We start from the raw sequence: 14,337 nt of genomic DNA, 5'->3' as shown, positions 1-14,337 counted from the left end.
CTTCCTTGATTCCCTCCTTCAGGTCAGAGTTCCTGTTGTCCTAAGCTGTCATCCCTGCTTTCTCCCTCTCCTTCTCCTTTTCTTTTTTTTTTTTTTTTCCTTTGCTTGTAGTTAGAGATGAAGCTGTCTGGAGCTATTTATCAGTCTTATCTCTCTTGGCCCTCTGTTAGTATTTCAGACTGTGGATCTAATCCGCTTTAATTGATTGACTTCGAGCATCCAGACATCAGCAAAACACTCAAGCACAGCTGCACCCGGGGAGAGGTGGTTGCAGTTTTGCTGGGCCAGTGCAAAGGTCATGGAGATCTGTGCAGATTTAGGAAAACATAATTAGTTTCCAAGCCATTTAACGTGAATTTTCTAGGGACAAACTGTATAGATTCTGGAGTTGGTGATCTTGAATGGGAGAGACAGTCATTTCAAATAGAATAGTAATCTGTAGGTCGTGTGCAAGGGCCTCTGAATTGCTCATCATCTCACCCAGTTTCTCACCCAATTATCCCACCAGCGGATTCACTACTATCACCAATTTCACCTGCCATTGTCATCATTGTTATATCTTCTGTTTAGAACACTTCATCTTCTTAAGTACCATTTTTTGTTGATTTCTCTTAAATACATTGAACACAGGCATTATTGTTGTTGTCTTTGTATTGTTATTTTCATTTTTCATTCAGATAGCTTGAGATTCAGACAGTGGAGGGGCCTGTTCAAGATCACTTGGACAATAAGATGCAGAGCTTTGACTGGGCTCACGTCTTCTGATTCTAAATCTTAACAGCTTCTGGAACCCAGCACAGTTTCTCCTTCTGCTTTCCACCCTTCCTGTCACAGCCACACTTAAGCTCTTCGAGGAAAGGAGACTGGGTCATTGCCATGGGATGATAATGAAAGCCCAAAGCCTCTCCAAGCCCCACAGCTGGAACCTTGTCAGTCTGGTGGGTCCTGAGGGGCTTGTTCTCCCTTTCAGACTTCTGTGGGAGAAACATCCATCTCTTACATCTCTTCAATTCTTCAATAGTGCATGGATCTGCACATCCAGCATGCACCCTCAGTGCTTATTAGCAGACGATCTTCCTGGGGCTGAAACAAGGAGACCGTAACATTGAAAGAATGGACCAATGGTTTTCACTGAAAGGCAATAGTCACAAAAAGAGCCCTAGTGTGTTCTAATGTAGTGTAAAGGACTTCAACAAAATTCTCCCTTAGCTGGAATTATCTGATGAATCAAGTAAATGGTACATCATGTCTTTGTATTTTACTGATTTCATATATAAAGCACAAGGAGACCATATGTTTGCCTAACATTTACTTAAAAAAAATCTGATTATAGATGACCAATTCTCTACTTTATATTATAGTATTCAAATCCTGTTTTGCCCTCCATGACATAAAAATTTAGCGCATATTTTCTACCACAATCACACATTCTAATTCATTATTTATTGATTCATTTAACAAACATTTACTGAGCACCTGCTAGAATTCCTATATTGGAGAGACCCACAACTAAGGTTAAATGGACAGGTTAGGCAGACATAAAGCATATACAATGTAATATATATGCCATTTCATATAGATAACTCCAATTACAACATCTAATACATGTGACCAAAATATAACATGGTGGAAAATCCATGGGATTTATAGTCATATATGTGTCTTAAACGTGTGCCCTGTTAGTTGATGAACTCCCAATTCATCCACCCTCCATATTTAACCTATAAAATCTGAAGGGTAATCGTAAGAATTAGAAAAGTATTCTATTAAGCATTATTTGCCAAGCACCGGCTCTGTCCATCAAGGTTGTCTGGGTTATGCTGCAGCAACAGCTTAAAGTATTTGGTGGCATCAGGCAAACATGCTGTTTCTCAGTCACGTTCTATGTCTATTGCTAGTTGGCTCAATGCCATCCTCACTCAGTGAGCCGGGCTGAAAAAGAAGACACTACCAGGAATTGCTGGGTGGAGAGATGGAGAGAAAATGGGAGAAATCGGTGGGTCTCATACCAGCAATGAAGTGCGTGGCTCATGAGTGACACCTCATGGATAGATCAACACTGGTCTCTTGGCCCCACACATTACAAAGGGGCCCAGGGGTTCTCTCTTACTATGAGCCCATAATGGGAGGACCAGAAAAATGTGGTAAGCAGTGCTGCTGGTAACTTTATTTTTTAGGACTCAGACTCTGAAATGGGTGTGGCAGCCCTGGCTATGTCTGGACCTGAGAGGGATCTTGTCCATATCATTCTCCTCCTGTTACTGCCTCACACTGAACTCGCAGATTCTGTATAAAGCCTGGGGGTTAAGCTGTCGGGGATTGCTTCCTTTATACATGCCCCTGCCATACATTTGAGAGTCCCAACTCCGATTCTGTCAGCTGCAACATTCTGAACGAGCAGGTGGTGCCATCTGCTTCCCCTGGAGGGCGTTCAGGAATGAATGAAGCAGTGGCCTTCGGGGAGATCTTGATTCCTGAGGATTTTTCTTGCCCTTGTGTAATTTTGCTGCTGAAATGTGACCCCAGTGTTGGTAGTACCCATTTTCTGGGTTACCTCCACAGCACTAGCTACATAATGTAGCTGATAAGAGAATCAGAAAACTGGAACCTGGCTAATTTGGGAAACCAGGTAGGCTCACAAACAGTCCTTTTTGATGAAGAATGACTTCCTAGCTATTTAAAGACAGCTATTTGCTGTACTGTTCAGTTTGGTTTTTTTGTTTTGTTTGTCTATTTTCTGAATGCACTTGAGAATTTTTTGGTAATGTCTTCTGATTCACCACTTGTCTTTGTTTTTAATATTGAAGGAAAACATAGATTGAAGTGATTGACTGGGTAGCAACTTTAATAGTGATGGGTATGAAATTATTAATGTTTATAGCCATGCTGTTTCAGCAGCTACACCTTGCTTCTTGGTTTATAAAAGGCATCAGGGAATGTGAGGAGAGAGCAACCACCAACTCATGACAGGAAATCAGCCTTACCAGTGTTGTTTTGCACTGTTCCATTTGCTAAAGTCTGCATTTATCTCTGTTGTATTTCTTGTTGACCATGTGGCCCAACCAACAGCTCTTCAGCACATGCCACTACTTTCAACTGCACTGATGAGGGAAAGAAAGAGGAATAATGACTGACCTTTACTGAGGCCCCAAAGTATGCATAGCCACCTGCTGGGTGGTTCACACCTATGTGTTCTTCTAAACTCTTCACAACAGGCTCCAAAGGTAGCCTTTCCCTTGTCCACACATCCCTTTTATAGCAGGGAAATCAGATGTTAAATAACCTGCCCAATGTCATATGGCTTTCAGAGCCATAGGTACTGTTTGAACGATGCTGTACTAAGAGCCATGTTTGTTCTGTTGAAGTAGTTAATTTCTAAACTAATCAGTGCTGTCTGTGGTCAAATGATTGGATGGTTTCTTCTCCTGATTTCTTTTATCCCTAATATTTCTATAATATTTTGTTATTTGTAAAGCGCTCTCATATTCACCTTACCATTTCAGTCTTACAACAGCCGTATGAAGTATGCAAATCCTATACCCATAATATATATATTACCAAAAAATGGGTCAGAAAAGTTAAGGAGCCTGCCCAAAGTCAGTCAGGGCTAACTGTACAGCCAATGTTTTTTTCTCTCTTATATCTTCTCTTTTCTGGATACATGGACCACGAGAGTTTATTTTCATAACAGCTAAGTGTCATCGATTCAAACGTGGGCAACTATATGGGTATTTGCTACAAGGCTTATAATGAACTGAGACAAAGCAGTTAGCCACAGATTCTAATGCCACTGTGGTCCCGTGACAAATGATAAGGAGGTTGCACTAATGGCATTTTATGCGAGTAAAGAGACCACATCTGAGGTCTACCATAGCCACATTTACCACTGCAGGAAACACAGTGCCACATCCGGGTAAGGGTCTCCCCTGACAGAGCTATGTGCTTGCAGGATTAGGAAGACCTCTCTGAAACAGTGATTATGGTGGCAAATGTGTGGAGCCTCAGATAAGGACCAAATATTTGTTCTGGCAGAGATTGAATCTTTTATTTTCCTGAAACTATTATGGATCTTGCAGAGAATCTACCCAAGAGTATATCTCACTGATCAGCCAACTCACTGAGCCAAAACTGTACTTTGCCACTGCTGTGGCTAAAAAGTGACAGAAGGCTGGTGTAACGGTCTCCTCTTTCCCCCTAAAACTGTTCTCCATCCAGGATTAATCAGTGATTCATAGGGGAGTTGAATCACCAGCAGTCCCTTTCACACATCCAGGATTTACACAATGGCTTCTCACTGAAAAACAGCGGTGCAGTGAACAGCCCATACTTGGGTGTGCAGAGGAGTAATGGTATCTGCAGTGATGGTTTCTTTTTTTTTTTAATTAAATAATTTTATTTTTTTAATTGGGCGACATCAATAAATCAGGATACATATATTCAAAGATAACAAGGCCAGGTTATCTTGTCGTTCAATTATGTTGCATACCCATCACCCAAAGTCAGATTGTCCTCTGTCACCTTCTATCTAGTTTTCTTTGTGCCCCTCCCCCCCTTTCCCTCTCCCTTTCCCCCCTCCCCCCGTAACCACCACACTCTTATCAATGTCTCTTAGTTTCACTTTTATGTCCCACCTATGTATGGAATAATGCAGTTCCTGGTTTTCTCTGATTTACTTATTTCACTTCGTATGTTATCAAGATCCCACCATGCAGTGATGGTTTCTTAACTCCTCTGGTCCTCCTTTCAGTTTTCTAAACAAATGCATACCCAGGTTACTATCGCTTTGCTTATTTAGGGATGAGGGTGACTAGGTACCAACATATACACACACATACACACACCCTTAAAAATAAATGCCAATTGTTTACATTTAAAAAAAAAAAGTCATATTCTCATTTCTGGATTCCTAGAGAATAAAGGTGTAAGAATAAAATGGGTCATAATATTATTAATTATGGGTGTGAAATATGCAACAAAAAAAAACACCCTGTCATCAGGTACATCTATCTATATGTCATATTTTAATTCTAGGTACTTTGTTTAGTGCTGAACGTGTAGAGGTGGAAATAAAACAGAACAAAACAGAAAACACACTGTCACAGTACACAGGTGTGTAAGAAATCATAAGTGCATGTAGTCATGTTGGAAGGCACCTGAATTACCTTTCCTAGGAAACAGAACATGGGAATTACAGGCGTCATGTTACACTGCATGCTAAGGAGCACAAAGGAAGCAGTGACATCCGCCCTGTAGCTCAGCATCCCCGCGTACTGAGAGCAGCCTTTGTTGATCAGCCTAGATTGCTACTTGCTAAGATCAAGACTCCTGGATATTTGTCCACTCTTTTGTTGGGCACAGCATGCATTCAAATAGTAAAGGAAAATTGACAAGTTGAGAAAAACCTGTCTTTTGAAAAAAAAATAAGTGAAGCATACCAAACTAGATGGAGACCAGTGCCTAACTTCTCACCAGAAGTCTTAGTTTGTTTATTTTAAACACAGTAAGTGCTTTAATACCCTTATATTTATGTACTGAATGAATGAGTAAATGAACCAAATTACTAAATCTGAGATTGAGTTAAATCTTTCCTACATCTTAATTGAAATTGATTCTGGACTTCTCTTTCCATACTCTGCTCTTTCTTCTTCGCCTCCACCTTCCCTCCTCCTCTTCCTTACCCTTCTCCTCTTCCTCTCCCACCTTTTCCCCTTCCTCCTCCTTGTACTTCTTCTACTACTTCTTGTATTGAGAAACAGAGAATATCAGACTTTGTGAACAAATGTTATGACTCGGTCTTGTAGAACACCAGAACTACAACTAAATTGTATTACCTTTTGATGTCCAAAGTATTGCTTACCCAGTAAATCAGACTACTCCTTTGCCTATTCCTTCTGGTACCCTACATGCTGTGATACATTTCTAAGAGGTTGACAAAGACTATATCATAAGGTTACTTTCATAACATGAAAGTCTCATTGGAATACTACCTCCAACTCTTAGTTATAACCAATTATTAGAGGGGAAGAGTAAGAGTTTTACTAGCATTATTACTATGCTTCAGTGTTTCACTTCTTAGGAGGTAGATGGTATCACCTCCTTCTTCCCCACCACCATCACCAGCACTATTCTTATCACCTTCATTGCCATAGTGTTGGTTTTCTAGAATTCATTGTGTTTTCCCTCACAGAAGTCTTTTGTGGCCACAGAGGTCTCTTCTGCTGTGTAACATAAACCTATAGCACTGCATATTACATTTCTCTTTTGATTAACCCAAGGAGTAGAGCTATAAGTGTAGGAAGGGTGACAGCCATCTGATTCTGAAAACCCCAGCTCAGTTTCACTGGCCTGTACAGAGGACACACATTTTCTATGTGTTTTAGATCTAGAATGGTATTATCAGGAGTTGATCCATAATGCTAACTTCTCTGCCATTGACTCCTGATGATTCCGTATCCCTCCCATTGAATTTGATTAGCTGAAATGTGCAAGCAGGCTTATCTGTACTCTTTAATCCTAAAGATGAATTGTGAGGTGCTCTAGGACCTAATGTTTTATTAGCTTCTCCTAGAAAACAGGCCTGAGTCACTGCACAGAAGTGAATTTTGCTGTGTTACTACACAGTTGTTATGTAGTTCTGTGGTTCCAGCTTTAATATCTGCGAAGGACCATCAAATGATGTAACCTGCACAGTGCAGTGTATGAGACCGATTTGGGCAGCTTGTACTGTTGGTTTTTATGTTAAGGATGAAAGCCCATGGAGAAATGTATGGTACTATTATTTGCTTTGTGCCAATGTCTGCCTCTGGGTACCGGAGCATTTATTGTTATTTGGCAGATCAACTTTAAAGGGAGGAAACCTTGTGGTTGGTGATAACTATGTCTTTTGTGTTTCTCTATTACAGGAACAAGGGAAAATAGGAGTTGTCTTCAATATTGGCACAGTTGACATCTCCATCAAAGAAGAGAGAACCCCTGTAAATGATGGAAAATACCACGTGGTGCGCTTCACCAGGAATGGCGGCAATGCCACGCTTCAGGTGGACAACTGGCCAGTGAATGAGCATTACCCCACAGGTACACGTCTTACTCTCAATAGCCCTGCTCTTTTATGCTCTCCAATTCTTACCTCTAAATGGTAATTTTCTCATGACCATCACTCAGTCATGAAGCGTACCTTTCTATGTTTTTGTTTGAGAAGAGAAGTTATTTCTTTAGGACTTGGTCCAGGGTAGGGAGCTTCTGGAGACTTACTAACTATGCACTGAACACGTTTTGTCAACGTGACTAATACTGCCTGACTGGCTCATACCAAAGACAATTGCTGCAGGGTTTCCAGGTCACTGCAAATGATAGGCAGTGGAAGGAAGGGGCACCATCTCTATCATGAGCTATTGCTGATCTTCACAGAATAATCAATTTGAGGTCTGGACTTTGTGGTACCATTTAGTTGATGTGGTTGAAGGTACACTTGGCCAGAGATAGCAGAAAGACTTTGAAAGGAAGCTCTCTAAACTTGAATGGATGAGCAATAAGTCAGGATAACAGAGAAAAACTAAGGGTGTGATTTCATTGATTTGGTTGACATTGCCAATTCGTTCTGTTTTGTTTTTTTTTTACTTACACTAAGACTGCATTGTTATTCAGAGATCGGTCCTAGTAGGTGTTTTAATAGCAAGCATTCTGGTGTGGGAGGGAAAGAGGTTAACCATCCATTTAAATTTTATAGTCAAGGAGCACTTGCCAACAAACTTCCAGAGCCAGATGGCCAACTCAAGGGCAATGGGACGGAAGGCTGCCTTCTTTAAAGGAGATCATTTAAATAATCCCTTAGTTTTTCCTCCTATTTCTTACTTCTCCCAGGAAAAGAACCATGAACCCTGATTTTAAATGTTTCAGGAATGGAAAGGAAAATACTTTGGCTAACGGCCTTCACTTCACGATTGTATTATCACCTGGTGGATACAAGAGAATAGCTCAGAATACTGAACTTTTCATTCATGTGGGCATGATGCTATGTCTCACTGTCAATCTCTTACACTCCCCATAGCTTTCCCACTTTTATCCTCTCATTCTCTTTATTGTGAAGTGGGCACAGAGAAGAGAAAGCCAGGAGCACATTTCCAGAAGTTTAAAAGCTGTTCAGCTAATAATCACTGCAGACCAAGAATTCTGAATGACTGGAAGGCTGTGATTATGTTTTCATGCCTAACTCAGCATTAATATTCTTTAAAAACCAATCAGAAGTAACTGTGCTTCTGGGGTTTTCCCCGAATAACCTATCTTCTTATGCCTGGGTTAAGAATTATGTCAGCATCCACATATAGCATACAAGACTCCCAAGATATTGAAGGAGGAAGCCCTGCCTAGTCCTTTCTCTACCCACTCCGTCTCCATACAATTTCCAGCTCTGCTTTTGCTGAGAGTCTCTTGTCATACTCTTAGCACTCCTTAAATTAACTCACAAAAATGACCTTATGCATTTATCTCTGAGCCTTTGAAGAGAGCCAGAGGTGTTAACAACTACTATGAATTTTTATCATCATCCAAATGCACTAGATACCAATAGACCTGATTGTTAAATGCTTCTTGCTTGAACTCTGGGGTGGGGGTTGCAGGGAAGTCAAACTAGCTTGAGATCTTAAAAGCTGTTTATTTGCTCATAGGAAAAATCAGTCTCTCTTCATGCATATTATCTTTGGTGCTGCTAGGGCTGCTGGAAGATTTGTTATTTTTTTATTAAGCATTTCAAAGGTTTCTAAATTGATATTAACCACTTGCCCTGAGCCAACATGGAATCTATGAGGTTGCTACCAGCAATGAAAAGGCTCTTTAATGGTCATTTAAAAACCATAGATATGTAAGAAAACCAGTGACCCTTATTATGTGCCTACCTCTTTGCACCTTTAGTTCCAAATTATGGGTTGCTTCCTATGTTTTTGAAACAGAGAAAACCCTGCTTTAATGACATTGCTTCCCACTGAAAACTGTTATTACTGGTAACTATGGATAACTGTTGCTTTTTAATAATAAGTGTTATTATTATAAGACATGATATAGTATAGCAGTTTCAAGTATGGGCTTTGGAGGCAACTGGCTGGAGTTGACATCCTGGTGTCATTAGCTGTGACTCTAATATAGGCTGGATGAATATACTTTGACACGCCCTCAGCACAGAAATCATTCATGCCTCTTTCCATCTGTCATTCAAAATACAGTAATACTAAACACTAAGTGAGTCAAAGGCATGTAAAAAGCTCAACAAAATTCTGGGTCAATTAAATCAGTGCTCAATAAATGTTAGCTATGAAGATTACCAAACATTTGGGTAGCATTTTTTTTTTTTACTATTACATATTCACTCATAAAGATGACTTCATTTTGACTATTAAATTGGGTATAGTACATATTCTTATTCTACGTATCAAATTGAAAGAGAGGGCCTGGGAAGATGCTGGTCTTCCGTAATGTCACAAGTGAACAAGGCATAGAACCAAGACCAGACTCTCCTGTTCTCCACCGGGCACAGCTTCCACTGTTGCTCTGACAGCAAATTGGAGGATATTTTGAAAAGTACATAGATAGGAAGGGGCATCAATCTTTTGTTGTGTCATTTTAGGTTTTATTCCTTTGTTAAATGTGTCACGTTTACAAAGGTGAATATCAATAACCACACAGAGATGGTTATTGTGAGATGTGGAGTTGAAAACTCTCCTTTCAAAAGAGAAGTTCTTTTAAGCTGTGCTGAAAGACTCATCTGTAATGAGTTCAAGCTACCCTCCTGAGAACAATGGTGATGTGCTTCCATGAAGCAATCGAAAGAATGATGAGTATTTAAAGAAACTCTCACTTTACTTCGTTGCCTAGTTTGGAAGGCGGTATCGGAAACTTCAATATTCTAGTTTCACACTCTGCTCTTCCAAGACTTCCCAGGAGTAGCTCACTTTTGAGCTTGGGATACCTTCCTTTCTCTGCTGCCTGCTTCCCTGTGAGACTGAAAGCATCCATTTAACAAAATACAAAGCGTCATTAGAGCAATCTGGCAGTGCTTAACTAAACCATATTAAACCATAAAAGCAACATACCTCCCTGTATCTGGGCATCAAAGAACAAAGCCACCCTGATACAGTTTCTATGGACGTGTTCCCTTCTCATTTTTCCAAGATATTTATTGATTTATTGGTAGTAATAAATATAAAAAAAAACATCACAGTGAGTTCAGTTGTGTTATTTGATAATTGCTAATGTTTAAACTGTAAAGAAATATGGAATGGCTCCCATAGAATATTCACAAAAGTTAGCTCATTCTGAAAACAAGCCATCAGGCCATTGTTTCCTTTTAACAAGTCCCTGTGTTTCAGGATGAATGGGCCAACTCCACAATGTTCTCATGGGCATGTATAGGATTTTATGTGGCTCTACTGAAACATCCCTCTGCGAAATATACTACTCACAAAAATTAGGGGATATTTTTATCGCTTCATTTGAAGCTTCATATATTTAGAAACCAGCAGGACACGGGGCATGAAGCAAACACGCTTTTTTGTGAATAAGGAAGACTCCAAAATGAAAGTAGTTTTATAGCCATTGGAACCTTATATCACTTGATTCTGGGAGATAGTGCTCAAAAGCACCTTCTCTCTTTGAACCTGAAAATAGAAAGGCCAAAGAACAGGACAGGAAAATAAAAGAAGCACCAGCCCAAAGCTAGCATCTAGACACTGACAAATGTTCCTCATAAGGCCTCTGATTTCTGTCTTGACACAATGCAGTGGTGGGAACAAGGGAGGGGAGGGGAGAGGTGCGTTCAGAATGAAAAACTAATTTTAGATCCAGCTGTAGGCCCCCTGAGAGGCTGGGCTTCCTGGGATTGTTAAAGATCCTTCCTCTGCTCTGAGTGGGTGGCCGAATTATATCCTCAGAGCTATTAGAACCCTGAGCACCGTGCAGAAAGGGGCTTCTCAAGTCAGAGCCAGGCTTCCTGGAAAGTGAAGACTGATGAACTGAACAGCTTTCCAAGTTCTCATGGCAGGTGGTGCTGAGGAGAGCTGGGTCTCAGTTGTCTGTTTATGCATTTCTTCTTGATACTGCATACCAAGTGCTCTTAACTGAAATTCCCATCCTGAGTCAATAAAGTGCCCACTGGTAATCTAAGCTTAAATCCTATTCAACTACCCAACTGAGAACGTGAAAAGGACGTAGAAGTGGCTCCTCTTCTAGGACCCTACATAAGAAAACTCCCTCTTGGCCCTGGCTGGTTGGCTCAGTGGTAGATCGTCAGCCTGGCATGCAGGAGTCCCGGGTTCGATTCCCAGCCAGAGCACACAGGAGAAGCGCCCATCTGCTTCTCCACCCCTTCCCCTCTCCTTCCTCTGTCTCTCTCCTCCCCTGCCGCAGCCGAGGCTCCATTGGAGCAAAGTTTGCCCGGGCACTGAGGATGGCTCTGTGGCCTCTGCCTCAGGCGCTAGAATGGCTCTGGTTGCAGCAGAGCAACGCCCCAGAGGGGCAGAGCATCGCCCCCTGGTGGGTGTGCTGGGTGGATCCCGGTTGGGCGCATGCGGGAGTCTGTCTGACTGCCTCCCCGTTTCCAACTTCAGAAAAATACAAAAACAAAACAAACAAACAAAAAAACTCCTTCTTTATATTTGAATGTGTCAAATTCTACAAAACCTTGTCTTTATAAGGGTTGTAAGTAAAAACAGTGTTGTAATGCTTACCTGTGCTGAAAATGCCTTATATGCATTATTGTATTGAGTCTCACTCTACCCTATAAGGGAACTGGGTTTGATATTATTATGACCACCATACCCATTTTAAGGTTCCATCATTGAGGCTGTAAAAGGCTAAATAACTTACCCAGTATCACACAGCTTAAGGGGTAGAGCCAAGATTCCTGTTCTGATCCTCAGGTGGCACTACCTCAAATTTCCTGCAAATTTTTCCATTCCTCGGAGTCATGCTTTTATTGACTGACTCTAGGATTTTAGGTTTTTGTTTTGTTTTTGCTTTTCCATCAAAAATATTCTCAACTTGAAATCCCTGATGGGCTAGTTTAGTTACTAGGCTTTCTCAACCTTGGCGGTGTTGGCATTTTGAACTAGATAATCCTTGGCTGTATCAGGCTGTCCTGTGCACTGTGGGGCATTTAACAGCATCCCTGATTCCACCAGCTGCACACAAGTAGCATCTCTCCGATACCAGATGTCCTTTGAGGGACAAAACCGTCTCCATTTGAGAATGATTAAGTTAGAGAAAATTTCCAAGGAGTTTAATTTTAAATGCTGAATGACCTTTCACAGTTTAGACAGTATACATGGGTATAAGAAAGACATTTTTTGTCCACATCTCATCCTAGGTTATTGAGACTTTGAAGGGTTAAAAACGAGTCTATGTATTTGACTTGAGGCTGACAGCTCTCAGGCCTTGGGTTTTCGTTAATTCCTAGCCAGAAGCTTTTCTTTCCTTTTCTTTCCTTCTTTGGCTGCAAGCCTTTGAAGCCTTGCCAGATTTGAAGCACACATTAAAACAAGGCCCATCTACCTGCTCGGTTCATCGTTCAGGACTCCTGTTACCTTCTGTGCAATGGGAGAAGGCGCATAGGTAATGAAGTTTTGCAACAGGAATAGGAAGTACAGACACAACCGGGAAGAGAAGCCACTGTTGCATGGCTCCCAGCACTGCAGAGATATAATGACGAATGGGGAGAAGCTTACTTAATGCATTGTCTGACCATTGCTAGGTACACTTTTTAAACCATCTTATATAAATAAGTTCTTTCAACATTCTGTCGCAAAACCTGTCCATTAATCAGTCAGTCCAGTTGCATCCCAAATATTTGCACTGCTAAAATTGTTCATTCTTTCCAATTGTTCAGGAATAAAGTAGGATTCACAAGTAGGCGAGTTTCTATTACCAAGGGACTTCCAACATGGAAGTTGGTCTTTGGTTGGGGAAAGAAAGAAGTGTTTTTTAAATCTTTTCAATTTGAGTATGTGTATGTGTACGTAGCAGTGTTCTTTAACTTGGCTGCAAATGAGATTCTCCTGGTAAGTTTTTATAAACTGTGTGTGCTCAGGCCTTAGTCACAAATCATCTCTTTTAAATGGTCTGGGTTGTGGTCCTTGGATTAGCAGCAGCAACCCGGAGCTTCTTAAAAATGCAGACTCTTTGCCCCACCTAAGACCCCCTGAATCAAGATCTGCATTTTAACAAGATACCCAGTGATTTGTGTACACAGGAAAATAGGAGAACCAGTACTCCAGGAATTAATATTCTTTAAAATCCCGTCGTGATTTTATATGCAGCTGCTTTTGAGAATCCTGATATTTAGAGTGCTAACCGTGTCTTTTATTTGTCTCGCAGACTATGCTATTCAATACAGTAGCTTTTAACCACAGGTAGCCATACTTACAATGTGGCTGGTTTGACCGAGGCACCGAAGGCTTATTTTTACTGTGAAGTTGTTATGAGCAAGGCACTGAGGGATGCAAATATATTTTTTCATTCAATTCTCAGATTGGTGCTATGAGGGAGCTGGCTGGTAGCTTATACTGGACAGCTAGAACAGGAATATAGTATCTTTTATTTCCTTTTACCTGTTTTGCATAATGTAAACTTGCATTTACATTATTAATAAAATAATGGGTCTTTTCTCTCATCTACCTTCTGAACTCTTCAAATGTATTTTGACCTTACATGATCACTGGGATAATAACTTCACTCGATACTGAGGGTGGTTGTCCCAGTAATGTCAAAAATGGCAGATGCTACTACTACCTTCGCTCTGCCAGTTCATCCAGATGATAGTGGCTGCCTACTGTTGGGCATTTATTACATATACCCTGCTTCATGTCCATCTTCTTTTTTTTTTATCAAGTGAGAGACAGGGAGGCAGAGACAGACTCCCGCATGTGCCCCAACCAGGATCCACCTGGCAAGCTCCCTACTCGGCTACGCTGTGCCAATCCGGGGCCGCTGCTCCATTGCTCAGCAAACAAGCTATTTTAGCACCTGAGACAAGGCTATAGAGTCATCCTCAGTGTCTGGGGCCAACTTGCTCATTTGAGCCATGGCTACAGGATGGGAAGAGAAAGATAGACAGAAAGAAGGGAGAGGAGGAAGGATAGAGAAGCAGATGATCACTTCTCCTGTGTGCCCTGAGCAGGAATCAAACCAGGGACTTCCACACGCTGGGATAACACTCTACCAATGAACCAAGAAGCCAAGGCCTTCACATTCACCTTCTTAAGCCCTGATTTAACCGTTGAGGCCAATGTTAGTTTTATTCTCATATTACAGATTGGGAACAGCTGCAGGGATCTTAGATAGTTGCCTGACTCA

The 14,337-nt window shown here is 41.1% G+C and overlaps 1 protein-coding gene across 17 annotated transcripts in view; it reads left to right on the top strand.

The window, feature by feature from the left end:
• The window catches only part of NRXN3 (neurexin 3), a 1,639,812-nt gene that overhangs the window by 1,444,317 nt on the left and 181,158 nt on the right, over window positions 1–14,337 (top strand). For all 17 annotated transcript variants that reach the window (XR_010752009.1, XR_010752008.1, XR_010752007.1 and 14 more), the window contains one exon: window positions 6,903–7,074. Coding sequence is in view for 14 of the 17 variants with exons in the window: in XM_066388158.1 (XP_066244255.1) it covers window positions 6,903–7,074 (172 nt within the window). In the remaining 3 variants the exon portion in view is untranslated. The remainder of the gene's footprint in view (window positions 1–6,902; window positions 7,075–14,337) is intronic.

Source organism: Saccopteryx leptura, chromosome 6 (genome assembly GCF_036850995.1).
Source record: "Saccopteryx leptura isolate mSacLep1 chromosome 6, mSacLep1_pri_phased_curated, whole genome shotgun sequence".
Classification (NCBI taxonomy): domain Eukaryota; kingdom Metazoa; phylum Chordata; class Mammalia; order Chiroptera; family Emballonuridae; genus Saccopteryx; species Saccopteryx leptura.
This window is presented reverse-complemented; position numbering and strand designations above follow the sequence as displayed.